The sequence below is a fragment of the Notothenia rossii genome (genome assembly GCF_949606895.1).
Source record: "Notothenia rossii genome assembly, chromosome: 5".
NCBI classification, from domain to species: domain Eukaryota; kingdom Metazoa; phylum Chordata; class Actinopteri; order Perciformes; family Nototheniidae; genus Notothenia; species Notothenia rossii.
Window position 1 is genome coordinate 68,438,541 of NC_136903.1, and position 22,227 is coordinate 68,460,767.

The 22,227-nt window shown below is 39.6% G+C and overlaps 1 protein-coding gene across 1 annotated transcript in view; it reads right to left on the minus strand.

The window, feature by feature from the left end:
* Nucleotides 1-13,725: 13,725 nt before the first annotated feature.
* Nucleotides 13,726-22,227, minus strand: part of cdh22 (cadherin 22) — a 44,114-nt gene continuing 35,612 nt past the window's right edge. Inside the window, exons 8-10 of the mRNA XM_079684495.1 lie at nucleotides 21,240-21,389; nucleotides 20,302-20,403; nucleotides 13,726-15,312 (exon numbers count right to left, since the gene is read on the minus strand). Of these exons, the coding sequence (XP_079540621.1) occupies nucleotides 14,786-15,312; nucleotides 20,302-20,403; nucleotides 21,240-21,389 (779 nt within the window). The 3' untranslated portion in view covers nucleotides 13,726-14,785. The remainder of the gene's footprint in view (nucleotides 15,313-20,301; nucleotides 20,404-21,239; nucleotides 21,390-22,227) is intronic.

A 22,227-nucleotide genomic window follows, 5' to 3' on the forward strand; every position in this document is an offset into this window, starting at 1 on the left:
GTGAACTCTTCAGTAATAGTAATCAAATGTGTCAAGAGTGTAGGTGGAACCAGCCATTTAGAGGAGACTTCAGCAGTAAACATGCCACCCATGCGAGAATATGTGCTCGGCATAATATGAACATCAAAGCAAATAATTTAAGCAATTTAAACTAAATAAAGATAAATCTAAAAAAAAGTATTTTATCCTTGTGCTTTTTACATTTCTTGTCACACAAGATACAATATTGAAAGTATGATAGTCATTTTAATATTACCACATCACAATTTCAAAGGCTGAGAAGAAGGTAAAATCCACCGTATCGCTGTAAATATTACATGAGTCAGGTCAATGAGAAAGTAATTGGCTTTTAGAGTTGGCTGATAGTGCTCCATTGTCTCCACTGAGATTTATAATGTTGACTTACTGTACAAGACAGAGAGAGTAATCTCAGTGACAGTTTATTCTTAAGCTCCATCTGTCTCTCCCCCTCCGACATTGGGAGAGGAGTTCAGGTGTTTTAGGGCAAAACAGGTGTTAAACTAAATCAACTTTGAATAATCCATGTTAAAAAGGACCAGAAACTAAATGGAAGGTTTCAATCTATTGAAATTAGATCCAGGGAAGATCTACTTGTTATGCTTCATTCCAAATTAATCTTGTTGTATTTCCTTTTCATCTTTTTCTAATTCATCTTCCTCTCCCGCCACTTCTCCCTCCCTTGCTCTCTCTAGGTTTTAGCTCATATTAAATTGATTTGCATAATGAAGGGCGATCAAATTTACTGTACAGAAGCAAAATAGAAATCAAAAGGACTTTCCTCTGAGGGCGGAAGGGGTATGAGCAACAAGAGGAAGGAGAGGTGAAAGAAAGAAACAATAAAATGCAATTATAAAGCTTCAATAAACCCATAATTCCAAGACGTACGAAAATACCCAGATATGCGGTTCACATTATTTAATTCGACAAAGCTATAAAGACTCATTCAAAGCCACAGTGAGCCTTACAACACCACAAATTGGCTAAATGCTTGTGTGAAAACTAACCCTAGTGACAGCCTCCACTTTAGTTGTTATTAATAATTAGATTTCTTTATGATGGTAATGCTTGGCAATCTTCAACAACAAATATTCCTCTAATTATTCCGTCATTTGTTATATCTCTGTGCTGGGTACCTTTGTGAAGTGTGGGATTGCTTTCGTTTCTGATACAACAGGGACGGAGATCTCCTAAATGTTGACATATATGAGATGAAGGGAATGGGTCTTGACTCAATGTCCGTAAGTAAATTCAATTCAGTTAATCCGTTTTAATTTGAACTGTTTTATGGATTAATCTCAAACATTTTGTGATTATCCTCTATTTTCCCTTTACGGTATAGGACTGGTGTCTTGTCATTATACTGTGTTTGCAGAGGCATTTCAGTGAAATCAATAACCTTATGATGATCTCTGTTCATGGATTGTACTAGATAAAAAACTCATTATTTCCATTAGTATCAGAGACATCTTCTCCAAATCAACTGAAGGATAAAGGAGTTTAATGTGCTTCAGAGGATTGATACAAATGCTGCAGTTTCTGCCCATCATGGCCTCTCCTCTCCACTGCCATGCAGTTAATAATGTATGAAGGCTAAGTCTTCCTGTCTTCTTCCTCTCTTCATTGCTCAAATGTCAGGTGAGTAGAAAGGAAGTGCGGACTAAAGAAAATGATTGCAGCATAGCACACCATTTTAAGCAGCAATGCAAGCTTCATACCTACAATATTATTTAGTCATTTTTGTTTCTTCAATTCCTACAACTCAAATACACAGACATATATATTTATATAAAAATGGGTACCACTTTACAATAAGACTACCCTTATAAAGGATTCATAAAAGGTTTATAATTAGGTTATTAATTAGGTTGTAAACACTTTATTAATCATTAAGAACCATTTATAAACCAGTCATCAACGCAGGCTCACTATTTGGCAAGATGACTAAGCCTTATATTGGTATCTCTTGTTCATTAAGTGGAATCTCCCCCCTTCCATCTTGATTCTTGGCATCTCTTATGACCATTTATTTATGAGTTACTAACATTTATAACTGCCAAAAGGGAGCCTTATTTTAAAGTGTAAAACACATTCCCATTTATTAATGAGTTACTACTATTTCTAATAAGGCTTAGCAGTACAGATAAATTTGGGCTCACTATTTGGCAAGCAACCGGTCACGGTTGCCCTGTTTATGTTATGTCTTATAAAAGCTTATTAAGGATTTATAAAGTGTTCACAACCTAATTAATAAATGAATTACAAACTATTCGTAAACCCTTTATAAGGGTAGTCTTATTGTAAAGTGGTACCATAAAGGGTACATCATATATGAGCCATTACTTTTAAAATAGTCACAAAATGTATATTTGCTTTGTTTTTAGTTTTTTTAAAGGTATTTTGTCCGCACTTCCTTTCTACTCACATGACATTTGAGCAATGAAGAGAGGAAGAACACAGGAAGACTTAGCCTTCATACATTATTAACTGCATGCTATATTTATTTTATATATATATATACACCTACAATTTTTCATTACTCATTGTGCACAATTTCCATAATGGGAAATCATGAAAATAATGTGATATAAATATTTGTATGTATCCAAAAGTCCTAAACAAATGTTCACACAGGCATGTGCACACATCTGCAGTTGTTCTCTATTGCCATATGTTCTGTTCTCAAATAAGTACAGTTCCACTCAACCTTGTTCTGAAGGTGTAGACCAGGGGTTCTTAACCTTTTTGACCTTGAGGCCCAATTTTTATAGTACAAAGTGGCCCGGGGCCCATTAAATATTAACACTGTATAGGTTTAATTGACCTCATTCTCGGTTTGATTTGTATTCAATAATAAACCAAATCCACTAACTGTTTAACAAGCAAAAACCTTATCAAATAAAATGACATGATAAAATGGGATCATCACAAATACTTTTATTAAACATGTGTATGTAAACCTACACATACTGTATCAAGACACCGAACAGGCTGATAATTCCTGGACCAAATCAAGCTGTGACAAGAAAAAATGTCAAGGATCAAGTCAGGCTTTTAAATAATAATAAAAAAGACCAATATTAGGATTTTACTTTAAATTAATAAAAAAAAAATATATATATATATATATATAAATAATCAATCAATCAATAAAAGGGGGTGATAAAATAAATGCATTCAAATAATATAAATCTATTTTTAAATTAAATAAATAAACTAAATGAAATTGAAATAAAGTGCAAATGAAACTATAGCCTTATAATCTGCAAAGCTATTTGAAAATTGCTTCAGCAGTCTCCATTTTTGCATGGCAGAACCAGAATAATCTTTATATCTGTGACAAATGAACAATGACACAAATAATAACAACAATGAACAACAATAACAACAATAATACAACTCCCTTTTTATCTTGACCTCTTAATGAGACACTTGGGCCTGCTTCTGAGACATAATCAGATCCAGTCTGGGTGGAATGGGAGAAAGGCTCACTCTCAGAGTAGACTCCAGTGTTGCTCTGAGTCTGTTTCGGGCTTTGGTCTTAGTTGTGGCCACAATGGAGAATCCTGATTCACACAGGTACGTAGTTGTGAATGGGAGAAGGAGTTTCACAGCCCTCAGTGCAAGACATGGGTACTCCTTTGAGACAGCAACCCAGAATGAGCCCAGGTCCAGTTTGCCCCACTGCAGCTTTAAAGTGCTGTCAGTGGAAACGTCCAGAAGCTGGGATTCCAGGTGTGAGGGCAAAGCAACATCATTTGCAGTGGGATCCACTGAAAACGGGTCCAAAATCCACATGTTTCCCTCTCTGGGATCCTCAGGAAAGTAGTCACCAAATTTCTCTGCCAGTTGTGAGAGGTGCTGGGAGACTGAGTCGCTGATCTTCACCTGAGGGGAGTTTTCCAAAATGTCAGACAAAAGTGGAAACATGTCCATCCTATTTTCCTGGGCCCTCTTGGTCCACAAAGCAAGTTTCCTCTTGAAAGCTTCAACTTTGTCTGCAACACAAAATATGTTGCTGTTTCTTCCTTGAAGTGAGGTGTTCAGTTGGTTCAGTAGTGAAAAAATGTCACAGAGGTAGGCAAGTTTTGCTGTGAACATTGTGTCAGCATAGTAATCTACAAGATTAGATTTTTTCTCACTGAGAAAAGAGAAGACCTCATTCCTCAGTTCAAACAAACGATTGAGGACCAGTCCTCTGGAAAGCCATCTCACTTCACTGTGATATAGCAGTTGGACATGATCTGCTTCTATGTCCTCACAAAGCTTAGCAAAACATCTGGAGTTCACAGCATTGTTTTTAATAAAGTTTATGGTTTTCACACTTACATCCATCACCTGGTGGAGGTCTGGTGACATCTTTTTTGCTGCAAGGCTTTCACGGTGGAGAAAACAGTGTGTCCATTTAGCTTCTGGTGCACGATCAAGGATCTGTCTAATGACACCATGATGCCTGCCAGTCATTGATGCTGCACCGTCACTGCACACCCCGACACAGTTCTGCCAGTCCAGGCCGTTCTCAGTGAAGTAGTTATCCATGCAGCGGAAACATTCCTGAGCCGTAGTTCGTGTTGGTAGCTCTCCACAAAACAGTATGTCTTCGTGCAAACTACTGTCCCAGCGATAGCGAACAAAAACAAGCAGCAGTGCAGCATTCGTGACATCCGTGGACTCGTCTAATTGCAAAGAAAAAAAAGGGCTGCTTTTTATTCTTTCTATAAGTTGATGCTGTATGTCTGATGCCATGTCCGCGATACGGTGACTCACAGTGTCGTTTGAGAGTGGGATGGTCAGCAGCTTTTTTGCAGCGGCCTCTCCGACCATCTCACGGCACATATCAACAGCGGCAGGCAGAACCAACTCCTCCGCTATGGTGAATGCTTTCTTACTCTGTGCCACACGTCTGGCTACGAGGTAGCTCGCTTTCAATGCACATTTAGAGTTGCTTGTCAGTGACACGACAGACCTTTTCTGCATCTGCAGCCCACTTTCCTTCCTCTTAAAATATTCCACCGGCTTTCCCACGAGATTCGGGTGCTTGGTCTCTAGATGCCGCTGTAGTTTTGAGGGCTTGAGGGCTTCGTTGCACAGCATTAGCCCACACTCCACACACTGGGCTTTTGGCACTGCCTCTGTTCCTCCATTTACGAAACCGTATTTAATGAAGTCGAGATTGTATTTCCGTAAAAACTTTGTCTTTTGGGTGGGGGGGTTGGCAGGACATTCGTCTTCATTTTTTATTTTTAAAAACTTCTCCATTTTTGCCGCTTCATCTATGTGTATTGGCGCTTGTTAACAACTGAGTGGTAATAAAGATACATTGACAAAAAAAAAAACGCCACCACGTGGTCGAAAGCTGCACGCAGTCTCGCGGCCCTTGCGGCCCACAGGTGCAAAACTGAAAGTTTTTTGTGGCCCTCTGGGGGGCGCTGGCGGCCCAAGTGTGGGCCGCGGCCCTATGGTTAAGAATCACTGCGGAGCACTATTAGTAGGGCTAAGATATGTAGTATAATCAGGGGCGGTTCTGGGGGGGGGGGGGGGCAACAGTGCCCCCCTAACATTGACTTTGGAGCCCCCTGTGGCCCCCCTGAAAATGAAAAGTTTATGGTTAAACGATTTCTTGGCTGACGGAATAGGCGAAACTAACGTTATTTGTCATTCTAGTCGGACCCATTAGAGCGTAAAAACTGTAACTATAAGTATCTGAAATAAATATGTGTACTGAAACAAATACCAATAACTGTATTGAATTATTTTCTTATGCGCACTTCATATTATCTTTTTCGTCCTGCATGTATTGTGCCCCTCTCAGAAAATAACTGGCCCCAGCCTGGCCCCCCCAGTCAAATTGCTCTAGAACCGCCACTGAGTATAGTCCAACAAGAACTTTCAGAGTTGCTACCGCTGCCAGGGCTTACAACCTTTGTGTCTTTGAACTGTGTGAGGAAACCCACACTGACACAGGGAGAAAGTGCCACTCACACAGAAAATGTCTAGCTGGCCAGCTGTGAGCTGCTGACCACGGACATCCTGTGCCACTCTTAAGCACACCAGCCACACATCAACATTGAACACGTTTTTCGGCTTTTGAGTCTGTTTGCTTGTTATCATGGTGGCAAAAAACACGGTTTTAGAAACTACCACAGAGAGCCCATTTTTAAACACCTTGCAAACTGTGAGGTATGTTCCTGCGATTGGATCACAACCATGCAAGATATATAAAAACCAGGTGTGTAACACTAAAGCATGTGACGATTAGTTAGCAACTCTCTTATTAATGCAAGCACATGTGATTTTCTACTCAAACAGTGAAGCCTGGGAAGACCATTGCTCTTTTAAGTCCATCTTTGAAGTAGCCTCTTCAGAGTCTGGAGCCCTTTTACTGGGATGACCTTATAACATTTTATGCTCATGAATAGCAATGAATCGTAAAAGCATTAACGACATTTCTATTAATAAAGTCGCAGCACATTTAGGACAACACAATGTTCATTCATCCGAGATCCAAAAGTGTTTGTTAGTTTGTATTATTTTTCGGCCAAAGTGTGAAAACAAAGTGCTTCTGAGCATATAAAGCTGGCAGAACAAGCCCTTATAATTATTTTCACCATTTACTGGAGTTTATCTAGTATTGTTATTCGATATTGAATGCCAGTTCAAGTGACGAGTCATTGTTGTTCCTATGCTCATTACTTTAGGGCCACCATAACTGTATGAATAGTCAATCAAGAGAGAAGGAGCATAGAAACCCATTTTAATATTCACAAATACAAATATTTATGACATCCCAGAAAATAAGTCCAAAACCATCAAAATAAGAACTGTGGAAAGACTAAAAGAACAGACATTGAGGATTTTTTTTCCCGAACACATTAAGACAGTTAACCCAGTTCAACTATTCACAAGTTTAGTACTTTCTCAAACCTCTGCTGAGTTATTATCTCCATTTGGCAAATTGATCGAACCAGGGCAGAAATTGTTGAGGATAGGAAGAAGACCTCTGCATGGATTGAATTCTCTCACTGTGCCTTCCTCCAGTACAGCTTGAGGCACAAGAGACTCAGTCTACCTCCCTGTGGGAAAAGAGACTTTGACTTGAAACACCTCCCAGTAGAGGGATCAACTACCTCAACGCCATGAATTCATCCATAAATCTTAAAGTGAACATCACCGATGAAGTGCTGAATGTTCAATAAAACAACTTTTGACGTGTAAGTAGGAGCCTATATCCTTGGATAAGTCTTTGCAAGGTGCCGGTTAAATGGCTGGATCACATATAATATGCACTCCGTGTTGCAGGCCCTGTATCAGAAACGCCACACTTGTTCATGGCGAATGACGCTTGAAGGGCAACAAAATACAATTTTTTTTGTATGTCCTATGATGACATCAAACACAATTGTCTTCAACTTTTTAAATGTGCCATTTTATTTTATTTATGTTTTAAAGGTTGATGCTTCAATGGGCCCCATTTTAAGTGACAAGACCATTTTCTGAAAACATTCATGGTAGATATGTTGATGGTTGATGTCAGCTCAGGTGGAGTAATGTTCTAAGAGAGGAAGGTATCATCTAACACAGGGGTGGGGGACCTTTTTCTTCTCAAGGGCCATTTCAATTTTTACATCATCCTCGTTATTCGTTAGCATAGCTAGCTAACCAGATGCTAATAACAACAAAGTTATTGACTGTATGATCAGTATGACAGATGAACAGATCGCCACTGGGCTTACAACTAAAGACACAGCCACGCAAAAACTGCGGCATGTATACAGCTCCTTATGGGTACTGCAATTTTAGAAGTGGCAGAGCGGTGTTTATGGTGCTCTCCTTCAACATCTATCATCAGACGAGACATATACCACGTGATGACACGTTAGCTCGTGTTGTGTTCAAGGACCCTGACCTTGGCCAGTAAAAACAGACACTCGCTTGTTTAATTATTTTGCGGTCTAGATTTCTTAAAACGATTCTTTTGCGTGTGTTTATAAATTACCTCGAGGGCCGTATCAAATGGTCTCGCGGTCTGTATACGGCCCAGAGGCCGGAGGTTCCCCACCCCTGATCTAACGATCTAACAGATCTGGCAGAGCCTCAGAGAGTGCAAGGATATAGACAGAGCTTCTCAAGGGCATCTTTAAAAGAGATATGAGAGTGGATCAAGCTCCTTTGAACTATAAACACGTTAGTTAGATTGTCGGATTTTTCTCCACACCAAGCTTTTTTTTCTTTTGTGGTATGCCAGAAATGAAGAAGAAAAGGTGTAAGGATAGCAGATATGTAAAGCCATAGATATATATAAACAATATTTATTGTGTTTATATATCTATGTGTAAAGCCCCTTACACACCGAGCCTCTTTTGAATGACGAATACACACTACCGCCGCCTGCTGGTAAGGAGAGTTATTGCCACTCACGCATGCGCAGTTCGTGCAACTTGGCCGTCGGCTGAAGTCTTTGCGGCGTGTTCCAGTGCAAAACATGGCCAAGACGCAGGAGACATGAGGCGACGTTCCGTCGGGACGTGTTCTTTGGTGTTCTTTGGTGTCAGTTTGGTGTCTAAGAGGCTTTACACACTCACATTTAATTACTTATAGGGAGATTCATTTTTCTCTGCGACAACATTTTACATTATATTCAGAGTTCAACATAAAATAAGTTTCTATTAAGATTCCCATAAAAACTGCTCTTCAATCAATTAGTAAAGGCTGTTTGGTGCTCAAACATGGTCCAAGTTGATGGACAATGTTTCCCTGATGTCCAGTTTTTATTGTTAACATTATCTGCCTCTAATTCATTGTTTTTGTTGCTGTCGTTTACCTTTTCAATGAAAATGATGCACTTGAAGAACCAACTACTAGTTTTGTTTTGTCCAGTTGTAAATTATAAATAGATTTAGCTACAACTGCATTTTACTGTGAAACTTAGATTTTGCATAATGACGATAAAAGATCCTTTAATTCCTTGTTAGTGTCAACCTGCAGGAGCGGATATGGGAAGTAGCTGTAACTGAATCTGCAAACAATGAGTATGAGTAACACTAAAATGGTTTTCTGATGCATATTTTTGCGTGTTAGCAATGTGTGAAAATCCTTTTCCCTCATGCATCTAAAGCTGTAAAACAATTCACTTCACAGCATCCACACAGGCCACATGTCAAGAGACTACAACAGCACTAATGTCCTCCGCATTGTATATTGAGGCCTCAGTGAGATGTCCTCCGTTATTTAAAGTGACAGAGATGCTGTGGAGGCAGACTCAAATGTAGTAACAGAGACAGCGTCAAATCAATTGTCTGCAACACTGTCTGCCAAAGTGCAATGAGTTATGGAGGAGTCACGACTGACCTCTAAATGAGGTCTACACACTCTAAATGGACTGCTTCACAATAAGAGTATAGGAAAAGCTTTTAGAATATTAATCTCTCTGTGAATGTGTGTCATCATACCAAGACATCCTAATTTTAGGTGGTTTTTTGGTCATCTTAAACTTGAGGGCCAGATGTATGATCCCTTTAGTGCTTCAAACATAGTTATTTTAAAAATGGTTGTTGGTGTAGCAAATCCAGAAAGCTGTGCAACAATTGGACTTACAATCTAAAAAAAAACGTTTCAGTGCTATGTTTTTTCAATCTACCACCTTCACTGAGCAAAACTACCATTGCAATAAAGGCAAACGTCAAAACAGCAAAGGATTTCCTCAGCCAAGAGAGGAAACAGCTTACACACTTAAAAGTGTCAAATAAAAAATAGTAACTAAAGCAGTTGACTAGTTTACATTAATCAAGAAAAAAAAAGTTTGTCTTAAAACTGTGAAGTAACACTTATTTCTGTGTGAAACCGCTCAATGAATAACATCTCTGGTCTCGTACAATATACATCACCTTGGCACATTTCACGAGATGAAAATCATTAAACGTCTGGGTATGTTGAGAGCTGCAAATACACAAAAGGGGAGTTAGGCGGTTCCGTAAGGGCCAGCATGCGCACCGGCTGTACAAGGTTTCGGTGAGTGTTAAACGAGTTATGACTTCACTTACGTGACTCTTGGATTTGTGGTCTTTCTGGTTGCGTATTTTCATTGTCTTATATTTCGACAGTTTTATGACAAACTGTGACTTTCTTGATTTGAAAATTATTTTTCGAAATGTACAAACATCATATGTGTAATTCATTGCACAATTCAAATGAGATCAACAAATAATTTCTCTCTCGCCATTGACTACCATACATATTTATTCCGAAATGAGGTCCCATGGTAGCTATGTTCGTGTGACAAAATAATAAAGAACCTTGAACACTTGGTGGTCCACTGGAAAAGGAGGGACTTTCTATAGAGTCTTCATTTTAATCGCACAATGAATACGGTCTTAAGAGGTATAACTCATTGTACAATCTTTGTCTACAGCAGGCGTGCTGTACATAAAGTGCTGTAGATAAAGAACATAAACAGTGAACTGTATTTTGTCAGTAGAAAGAAGCTCACTTGAACCAGACCACAAGGGTAATTGCAAAACATGACATTCATGCATAAAGTCCTACTATTATTCATCAATGTGGTGCTAAACCATTTCATACATTATTGTTGCTTGGCAGAAAAACACAAAATAAATACTTTACTTTTTAAGTACAGCTAATTTCCCCTTATTTATTTTATTTTATTTATTTTTATTCCAGCCTACTGTAACTCTTTTTATTGGAGTATAAATCTAAATAATCCACTAGCCTTCAAAAAGCTAAATCCTCACTCTAACACCTTTTATAGCCCGGTTAGGTGTTGCCCCAGGCTATACTGCATACATTGAATCCCACTATAAGCCAGTGGACAGCCTGTGACCCCCCAGCAGAGCCCCCCCAAATGATCAAACATTCAGATTTAAACGAATGGGTATCCAGGGTGTTTTTGAGGTGATTAGGAACAACCTATACATAAGGACCTTGGGCAATAACAGAATCAATATAGTTTCAGCAGCTTCAAATGTATTTTCTGAATCTGTTTTGATTAGACGGAGGTACTGTTACCTCAAACTGAACAAATTAATTGTCTTTTGAGTTCACAGGCTTTTTCCTCCAAGGGTTTTTCTCTGCATCCACCGGTTTCTTCCTGCAGTCAAAAGGCATGCAGGTAAGAGGAAGAGGAAGCTCAAACAGCCCTGCGGCTCTCTGTTAGCCTGTGAGAGAGCGGCATCATGTCCAGAGTTTAGCCTGCCTCTTGCCCAATTCATGCTGGGAAAGTACCAATGCTCCACTGCCATTCTAAACAAGGTAAGTGGTTCAGAAAACGGATGCAATTTTTATTCAATTAACTTATCTACCCTTATCCTGTCTTATTTCGTTTTTTTCAATGTTTAATATTACAAGACTGTTTTATCTGATTTTCAAGCACTTCAACCTCGGTGTTTTTAAAGTGCTGTACAAATAAATTGAATTGGTTTTAGTATAAATTAAATGATCTGAAAGCCTAAGTAATTTAATGTCACAAGAGCAGCAAAACAACAAAATCATCCTCAATATCCAAGTTTTCCTTAGCATGGAAAAGGTGTGTGGGAATAAAACACAAGCTTTCGCAAATGCAGTTTTTGTTTGGAGTCAATGGCCATCTGACTATAATAGTAACCTCACTTTATTAATTCACTTGTCAAAAGTGCTGCATTTGTTGTGGTGTGCAGTGTTATTTTAGCTAAATGGATTTGTTGTTACCTCAGTGAAGCCTTGTTTTGAGTGTGTCTAAAATATGAAATAACGAATGCTATTCGGCTATTAGGCTATATATGATTGATATTTTCTGCGGTTCACATTCACATTTCCCCACAATTTAAAATCAATTGTAATTACACTGCCAAGCACAGAGAGAAAGATAAATAATATTTAACAGCGCAGAGCTGTCCTCTTTGAGATCTGTCCATCACAAAACATCTATCTGCATAACTAATGATGGGCCTCACGTTGCCCTTGGAGATGTGGATGGCATTTCATTTTGTATGTTCACATTTACAGGTCATCACTAATAAGGAATGACATTTTCTTTGACAATGATGGAAGATGAACAAAATACTTGTTTGGGGGGGGGGGGGAAAGGGTTCAAGTGACCAGGGGAGCTTTCTTCCTAATGTGCTCACTGTTTAACCTCAGCTTTCACAGCATTAGTCAAATGACCTAGCCATCCGGATGACATTGTCTGGTACATAGGTTCTTTAAAGGCACTCATGTTTTATCCTCTTACTGTATGACTTTTCGTTTGTGACTCATGCTGACCTCCATTTGTGTATATTTGTCCAAACCATGACATTTGCTTGTCACTTAGTGACTACAGTTGGGCCAAAGGCTATGATTAATAATGGAAGGCCATTCATTGGCAAACATACACATATACAATAAATATATACGCTGCAGCAGTATGAGTAAATCCAGTGTGAAAGAGTTTGCCACATATAAAGGAAGTCATGTACAAGGGAGAAATGCTCTGATATCACTTGCAGATTACGATACCTGAATTTAAATAACATAAAAAACATTCCAATACCAGTGATTTAAAAACACTACTATATACACCATATTATATTACCAAAAAGAATTAGGGCCAAATTTTCTATTGAGATCCAACCAAAAGTGACCAAAAATGTTGGGTTTTAAGTCAGGATTCCGACCTTAGTGTCAACACTCCAAAAATAAATTAACTTTTGGTCAGATGTAAATACTAGCTCACAAGAGGCCCTAATCCTCCTCCGTACTATATATATTCATAAAACTCTGTATTATTATTGTTTTGGTCTGGCTCAGGTTAAACCTTTTGAACTAATATTTATTTTGTACACAGAGAAACAGAGAATACATGTTTTTAATAAGCAAAACCCTAATCTGCTATTTGCAGTATCATTCCTATACTTTTAGACAAATAATGAGTATTACAGCTGCAATGCTTTGTACTATTCCAAGTTGCTTCCACTTTAGCTTTAACAGAACCGTAAGCGTGGAGAAAGCTTGTTTTTTTGTATAAGCAGCGACAGATAACTCGGCCCATCTCCACTCAGTTCTCAAAAAGTAGTCAGTGGATACAGTAGACCTACTTATGATAACAAAGCTGACATATTCTTTGAATTCTAGTTATGAAGGCAAGTGAATGTGAATTCCACTGTCTGGCTGGCCATTTCAGCAGCAGATCACAAAGATGAAAGCTGCTTCATATGCTTCAGCAACCTCTGGTGACTACCACAATTACAGAAGTTTTGGCAGAAGGCAGCCATGAGGGAGCCGTGCGGGGACGTCTTTGTTTGGCTGTGGCCTGTCATATGGGCTTTACTTTGAATCAACCTCTGGTGTAAACCCAAGCTAGCTCCAGAATTATTCATTATTCAGGAGAAATTCTCTGCAAACAAGTGGCAAACAATAGTTAGTAATACAGATGCTCTATTTACTCCATCATTATGTTCTTATTTAGCAAGTAGTTCACTGAGTAATGTACGATTGTTGCACACAGTGAGATGCAGGTTTTTACCAAGAAAAATTAAATATTTATTTGTTTTCATCTTCTTCTTTTTTTTTAAAATTTTCAATACATTTGCAAGTTAATGTCAACATTGAACAGGTTGTGGATATCAGGTGGATGTGACCAGTCCATTCATTACACAACCATCCTAGTTCCCCCCCCCCCCCTCCCTCCCTCCCTCCACTCAAGTAAACAAAACATCAAAAGCAAAATCAAACGTCTCAGGTTATAAAAGGAATTAAACACATTGAACACATTCTCACACAAAATCTAAAATTGAAAATTGGCTCCCTGTGGGACAATGCTGGCGACCAGCCAATTTAATGAAACAGTCATTTTGTTTAGTCTTAAATCACTGTTGCGGTTTGTGCCTTATTGCCTTACAATTGGCTGTGGAGAGGATAAGAAAAGAAATTGTTAACACACAATTGTCCTCAGTTGGTGACCGACAAAACCCCTTTTATAAATCACTATAATACATTTAAAGTATGTCAGTCTCAAATGTTCAGACTGAACTGCCGGCTCTTCTTTTCTGCAGTTTTTCACTCAATCTTTTCCCTTTACATTTCATTTATGTCTTCAGTAAGTTGTTTTACAAAAGTGGTCATAGAAAATAAATAGAAATATTTTCCAGAAGGTAATTTATATTTGACCCCTAATGTCACGTTGTTGCCTATATTTGTGTTGTCATCTGCCACTGCAGTCCATCTTTCTTTCTTCCATGTTGTCCCTCATTCTTTTCATAATGTCCTCCTCCCCTCACGTTTTCTTAAGCACTTCAGCAGAGTTCACTGTTATAGTTACCATAGTGATCATGGTGTTAATAAATAAATAAATAAATACATAAAAACAAATAAATATTTAAATATTTCCTCAAATAAATACATATTTGCCAGACAATTTGCCGTGGAATTGTTTTACCCTACCTACATGATGGTGAGACTTTGTAACCCTAAAAACAGTTTTTACAGTTTACAAATTAAAGTTTAGATGACAGAAAATCTAAATGGCAATTTTGGTGACTGAATATCTCTTTCTTTATTCTGTCTCGTATCATCGCCAAAGATTTCCTGCTGAGGTCTCACAAAAAGCAAAGAATGTAAAAAAAAACAAGAGTTCAAAGTTTGAAAGTGGGATTTGTCTGTCAAGTGATAAAGAGATGGTGCTCGGTCTTTAAGGAACACAGTGCTGGCTCTGATGAGTGCCAGAGGGTGAGAAGAGGAGGCAGAGAAGAAGAAGGAGGAAGAAGGAGTTTAAACGTCTCTCTGCAGAGGAGCTGTGCTAGGACCCTTCCTCCTCAGGGTTTGCTGGAGCATAGTAGCCTGCCAGTTGCCTGAAACGTGGTCCCCAGTCGCTGAGGTAGGAGAAATCCTGCTCTGAGGTGGTGGACATCGTGTGGATGGAACTTAGTGAGAGCGCCGGTGAACTGTTGCCCTCAAATGCGTATGTCTGGAAGGAGTCATATGGTGGCACCGACAGGTCTGCATCAGCTTGTTCCACCTTCTTCCGGATGTAGCCTTTGAATAGGGAGAAGTCTGCTGCCGCTGCCGCTCCCTCTGCACCCCCACCCACACGGTTCGCCTGTATCCACTGCGGCAGGGAGCGGATGTCTGGGCCAGAGTCACAGCTCTTGGCCTCTGGGAAGTCATACAGGTTCCTCAGGGCGCTCATGTCGTAAGCCTGAGTGTCCTGCTCCCCTCCGCCCTCATCGTTGTACTTGATGACGTTATCCCTCATGTCCTCCTCGTCCTCCGTCATCCTCTGGCCCTTCCTGTGGCGTTTCAGGGTCAGGATCAGCAAGACGAGAACTGTTGGAGAAGGAGACATAGCAATAAAGAGTAATATTGTGATTTAAATTCCACTCAGACAGTGAAATATGTGCAGGTTAATTGTTAGTTTACAAAGAAAACAATGATATTCTTAATTCATCATCATACAACACATGTTTTGGCACAGCACAACATAACGGTTACATGGACATTGTCAGATCAATCTGAAAAGTGGGAAGGAATAAAAAACTAGGATTGCAATTAAGGTTTTTTTTAAAGCATTTTATAAAACATTACAACATGCTTCATATGTCTTGCAGCACAGAATCCAAGAGATATCATGCTGTGTTTAGAGAGCTTGCATGCAAACATCGAATCCCCTCCTGTTGCTACTGCTATGAAAAATAACATACAGAAAAACAACACTGAAGAAAACAGTGTGCTAAATGTATACATACATGGTGTATGTTGCTTCACATCACACACATGTATGAGGGTCTACAGGAGTACTTCTTCATTCATGTGAAGGTTTTTAACTACTTCCATTGTAACTTTGATTTCACCTGAAAGGGCAAAGGCACAGCAGGGGGAGGATAATATATGATCAAGTTTTACATTCCAAATGCATGAGCATGGATTTTTCTCAATAGTAATTGCCTTGCACAGAGATATAACTCAAAAAACCCTAATGAATACCAAACTCTATTTCAATACTCATCCAAATCGAGTGAAACTAAAAGTTTGAAGTTCCATCACTACTTGAAAGCAGAGGCAACCATCTACAAAGAGAAAGAAATGCCTCGTAAAATTAAGTCTGGATTAAAGAAGAGAAAGCAATTGAGATGGATCACATCATAGACTAATGAGACGAGAGGAAAACAAAGGTTGTATGCAGAGATAAATCAATGAGGCTTTAATTTCAGCTTAGTTATTTTAATTAGTGCCTACATTTATGATTAGACAAGTCTCACTTAGCTCAGACACCCACCCCCTGACTCAATCAGCCCTCCTCTGGCTGCGCCCTTCCCCAATGTAACCACCACCACCACATTTGTCTTAGACGTGCAGCAACAGGAAATGTCATTTTCTGTGATGATAAAATCATATTACAGGCATTTATGAATTAATTATGCATACTGGAGAGTAATGAGCAACATACTGGACAACTCAATGTAATAGTCTCATGGATGAACCAAAATAAAAGCTTTGTTTGATCAACTTATTGATAAGCAAAGAAAGAAGTGAGAAGAGATTGATATGCGAAAGGAGAAAAATGCTCTAAAAGTATGCAGACGTGAATTCAAAAAGCCAAAAAAATATACCACAATTTATGAATCCACAGTGGTGGTCTCAGTTCATTAATTTATTTTTCTATAATGGATTACTAATCAAAATAAATCTGACCCTTTCCAGCACGTGTTTTTTTCCTGCTCCCCCACTTCACAATATCATCTGAATTAATAAGAGCTATGAGTGGCCATTTAAGTAATTATCATACATGCTGATACAATAATTTATATTGGAGATAACAATCAGGCTTATTAATAATGCATTTTGGTGGGAAGAAAATGTAGTACTTGTGAGGAAAAAAAGAAAGTGTTCAAATGTTATCTTAATTATTGAGGTTTGATTGGCAGCAGGATCTGTATCCTGTGGCCAGACAGACATGGACTGTGAAACTGTGTAGTGGAATTAATCCTTTTTTCTTCCCTTTAGCAGGGGAAAAACGGGATGCCAGTGAAGGGGACATTTAGATAGATCATTAAACAGTGGGCACCATGCATCTTCTGGAACAGATAGCCTGTTACCTAAAATAAATGCCTACAAGCCCACAGAGATAAAAAGACTATCAATTATACCGGGGCCTGTGCTGTCTGGGACAGATTGTTTGATGCTCTGAACCCACCCGAACACCCATCCATACATTGTGAAAATTAGATATGCCTAAATCACTTCACAGTCTAACTAGATCAATGTCATGACTTTATGTGCTGTTTGTAGGAAATTTACACATGTTAAAGCCCATATATTAGTGTGTGAAAAAAGCCTGGGATATAAGCAGCCTGTGAAAGTGACCTTGTACGTCAGGGTGTGACTATAAAACACACAGTCTGGCTTTCATCTCCTTCTGCTCCTCTTTCTTTCTCCAGAGAAAAGTGAAACCCGACTACAAAACATGGGTTTCAAACATATAATCTGTACAAATGACTTGTTGCTGCTCCTGGTAATTGTCTTCATTTGGTTTAAGTGGCCTAACAAACAACTTGCGGTGAAAACGCCCCATGTGTTCCTTGCCTGAAAAGCTGTGCCAGCTTAAAGAGCATTGCTGATCTTGAAATGGGGATTTGATGCAGTATCTCCGGATGATAATGTACGCTCTCTTCTAACTTTGTTTGCCGGGCTCCATTGGGAGAGCAGTGTCTGTAACCATTGTGTTTGTTCTTCTCCTCCATGAATGGGGTGAATTAATTGCCACTGGGTTGAGGAAACAGTCATGGTTTGTGGTAAATTGCAATGCACACTACCATGCATACTAAACCAGCCCTTAGACAATTACTCTAAATGTACACTAATGAGGAGAATAAATAGGAGGTAGAAAACTTGATGATGTAAACTCCCTCATATGTGCAGATCACATGCTGTTCAGTAAACAGTATTGAAGCAGTGAGAGCATGTGGCAGTTCACTCTGAAGCAAAGTCGATCGGATAACCGCTCTTCTGAAACACACATCTTTACTGATAACATGTGAGTGTCAGTGCCTATTAGGGTACTACGATGCTTAAACTGTATGCTATTGGAAACCTGTTTATTATATTGGAGGTAAACATGCCGCGGGCCATGTTAATACAACATCGTGTACAGAATATACCTAAGTAGGAAGCATATGCACCTGTGTATGGCTCCCTCCTATATGTAAGCTAGTCCCCATGTGTACAGATGTTGGGATAAGCGTTTCTGACAAGACGGTTAATTTACCCTTGGGCTGCGCTGGTTGCCCCCACCCAGGAGTTCATCACAAGCAGATGGGAGGTAATTGGAATGGATGCATGCAGATGCTGCGACGCAGTGAAATGGATTCATCATATCAGGCCTATAAATGAACTGATGGAGGGACTGTTTGTTTGTAAGGTAATTAGGCAGAGATTTGTTTTCATTTTTCTCATCATCCAACAATTGATGTAATAGAGGCGGTCCAGCCTCTGGAGATAGGGAGTGCTGGCTGGCTGGTTAGGTAGACGCTGTGTGTGGGGAGGAAGAATGTGTGTGTGTCTCTGTGTGTGTGTAATAGCACATTGAGAGAACGCATTGCATTGCAGTTAATATGTGAGGAGGGATTTGTCTAAGCATGTGAATGTGTGCTGGGCATGCATGAGCACACCCACACTGTGTGCACGGAAGTGTGTGTGCTAGTGTGTGCACAGTTTAAGGTAAAGCAGAAGCAGAAAGGTGTTGTGAAATGTGCAGTCAATAAGATTGCTGACTGTTATTCACACCACAGTAGTTGTGAAAACACTGCCCATCCCCCTGATCACAGGCCCTGCAGCCCTGAGTCCGTAGTGGACAGATGATGACTGGCAGAAGCCAGGTACTCTGATGCAGCTTGTCCTTCAGTGCTTTGATGAGGCGTGTTCAGTCCATTTTGAACCAATCAGTATCAGTCACTCAAAGTGGCAGGGACTGTACCATTGACCATATTCGAACCGACGATGCATCATTTCATGAGTCGTGTCTAAATACCATGAAACATGATATCATTAACTAATAGTAAAGGCATTACAGCTTATAGCACTCTGCCAAATGTATGTTTTAATCAAAATCACTTAAGCTGCAATGAAATAAAAAGATATTTTTGCACCACATCATTTGAATGTTCTGCAGTATAGCTGCCCACAAGTTTAAAGGCCAGAGGATTGTTTTGACTCCCAAAGCCTTTGAGGGCATGTCATCTAGCCCAAAACCACAATATATCTACTGCACACTGATTTGTATAGCCAGCAGAGGTTGCCTCAGATTTATACATAACATTCTTGTTGAGGCTTTTAAAACCATGATGAATAAATGATGCTCGGCTTTTGAAGTTCACTCCAGTTGATGGTTTGGTTCATGGAAATGGAGTTTTAACAACTCTCATTAGAAAAGCTTTTAAAAGAAATAGATAGCAATGCTAGTCACAGTTAAAGCTGCCTCGTGTCACATCATCCATCATTCACTGCCTGCAAGATGTGAAACGCGTATAGGTGAGAGTGGGGGAGACAAAACACTGTGACAGCGTTGTAGTTTTTTTTTCTTTCTGCGGAGTGGGATGCTAAGAAGAACAAGCTTACTCATACATTTTTTAGATTTGACAATGCTCAACCTCTGAGAGGGTGAGTGTGTGCATGCATGTGTATGTTAGCATGTGTGTGTGTCTGTGTATAAAAGTCTGAGAATGTCTGGAAAGCCTCATCTATTTAAAGCGTGTTCCAGAGGTATACAAGTGCTGAGGCAGCTCCTTAGCCTGTTTGCTCTCTCTAACCCCCCTCCACTTTACTCCCTTTTATTCCATCCCTGTCTGTGCTCCAACAGCCAAATTGGCTTGATATCATTCATAAACTCAGGCATCATCTGGGCTTCTATTTAAACCATGCAATATTTTCAGAAAATAAGCAATAACATGTCTAATGGGAAAAACGCTCAGAGGGAGATATCAAAAATGTATCTTGTTTTCATGTCACCCGACTTAGTTTTTCTGCAATTCCATTCCATTCTTGAACTATATATAACTTCCCAAAGTGTTCAATCCATTAGGGCACATGCTACATGTAGGTTGCATGATTTTATGAGCAGCAAACATGGAGCCATTTATTTAGGTGCAGCCCTCCATCTTACTTTATCCTTCCATTGAATGTAATGGTTGAATTTAGGAATGACCCCTAAAGAGCAATACTAATATGCTGTGCTTATCCCTTGCTCTAGTTATCAATCATAGACCCATACATGTATCTCCTCATACATCCATACATACATGAGTTCATCTATCTGCTTACCTATGAGGATGAGAATGCAGACCAGAAGGGCTATGAGTGCCCCGGGGCTGAGAGCCGCACTCATCGAATAGGCTGTGGCGTTGCAGGATTGGATGGCTCCCTCTGTGTTGCAAAAGGAAAAATAACATTTAGTGTAAATAATTTAACACCAGTTATCAGGCATATCAGTGGACAAGGATTAGGTAATGTATTTTTAAAGGTCCCCTATTTTACAGTTTTTCCTCACTGTATTATAGGTCTCAGATATATACAAACATGTCTCTGAAGTGTTTGTCTCCAAATACCAAACAGATCATTGCAGCATCCCATAATCCCCTCTGTTTCAGCCCTGTTTCAAAAGTGCTGATTCTCTGTCTGTTACTTAGAGGAAAATAAGGAGCCACTCCCCACGCCCCTCTGAGAGATATTTGCTTAAAAAGAACACAATGGTGCTCTAGAGGAGATTCAGGTGATAAGGTTGGGAGGGGTTACCTTGGTTGGTGATTGGCTAATGGTTACATAAGCCAAAAAAACGTTATGACATCACAAAGTGGCCAACATCTGATCGGCTCATTTTCAGACAGGTTTTTATATAAATGGATCAGGACAAAAAGAGAGAGAATCTTTGTTCCTGAAACTTCCAGAATCTCTTTACACATAGGGGACACATGTTGATGTATAAAACACATGAAAAACTGGATTTTGCATAATAGGTGACCTTTAAGAGAGAAAAACAGTTTTTATCAGGCATATCGTTTCACACCACTGAAAACCCTTCCGAGGGACAATAGTGTGCATATTTGTGGCTTTGTGTTACATTGTTTTATAAAATATAAGCTGATAAGTGCTGTTTTCTGACCAAACCAATAGCACGTAGGTGACCTTTTATATACTGCTGCTACTGCTGCTGATGAAGGTGACAGTGATGATAATGTTAATAATGGTGCAGTGGCTCTCACCTGGGTCGCAGCCGCAGACATGAATGGTCAGGGTGCCTGTGGAGCTGAGGGAGGGAGGCCCGCTGTCTACCACCAGGATAGGCAGGAAGTACACATTCTGCTCATGGCGGTTAAAGCCTGACCGCTGGGTCCGGATTCCAGCTGTGTTGTCTGGGTGGGCGGTGTGTGTGTGTGTGTGTGTGTGTGTGTGTGTGTGTGTGTGTGTGTGTGTGTGTGTGTGTGTGTGTGTGTGTGTGTGTGTGTGTGTGTGTGTGTGTGTGTGTATGTGTGTGTGTGTGTGTGTGTGTGTGTGTGTGTGTGTGTGTGTGTGTGTGTGTGTGTGTGTGTGTGTGTGTGTGTGTTGGGGGTAGGGGATAAGAGAAACAAGGATAATTACACATGAGCAACTTAATATTTGAAAAACAAACTCTGCTCGCTGATGCTTGGTTTCATCTGCAGTTGGATTGATAATACTACATGTAGCGAGAGCTTGAATTACTTTTTTTGTTCATTTGAACTTGACACTGTACTTCTAGAAGTGAACACATATAACAGCAGGACAGTTGTTTATACAGGCCTATTTATCCATACTATAGTAAAAGGGTCATCCTAAAAAAAGCACTATCCTTGTCTTCTTCTGAATAAATCATTAGCCAAAATGCATACTCCAAGGACTTTAGACAAAGGGTGGCACGATTGTCACGTATATCTCGGGGTAGAATGATTTCACTGGCTGCTTTTGTGCTATTAACATTTATCATTTTTTTTTTCTTTATAAAAAACTGGAGAGAAAATGAGTGAGAGAGCCACTGTTTGAAATTAAACTTCACCGGTGTGTATATGAGCTTTCTCCCGGAGACATAGATAAATGTAGAACAGAAAACGGGAGGAGGCTTTGACAAATAGACTCAGAAGCTTTGTGAGTAGACTTGCCGATACCAAGCCATCCATCTCCCAGAGCATAAATCACCGTTATCCATGTCGCCCTAAAGCTCCTCTGGCAAATGTA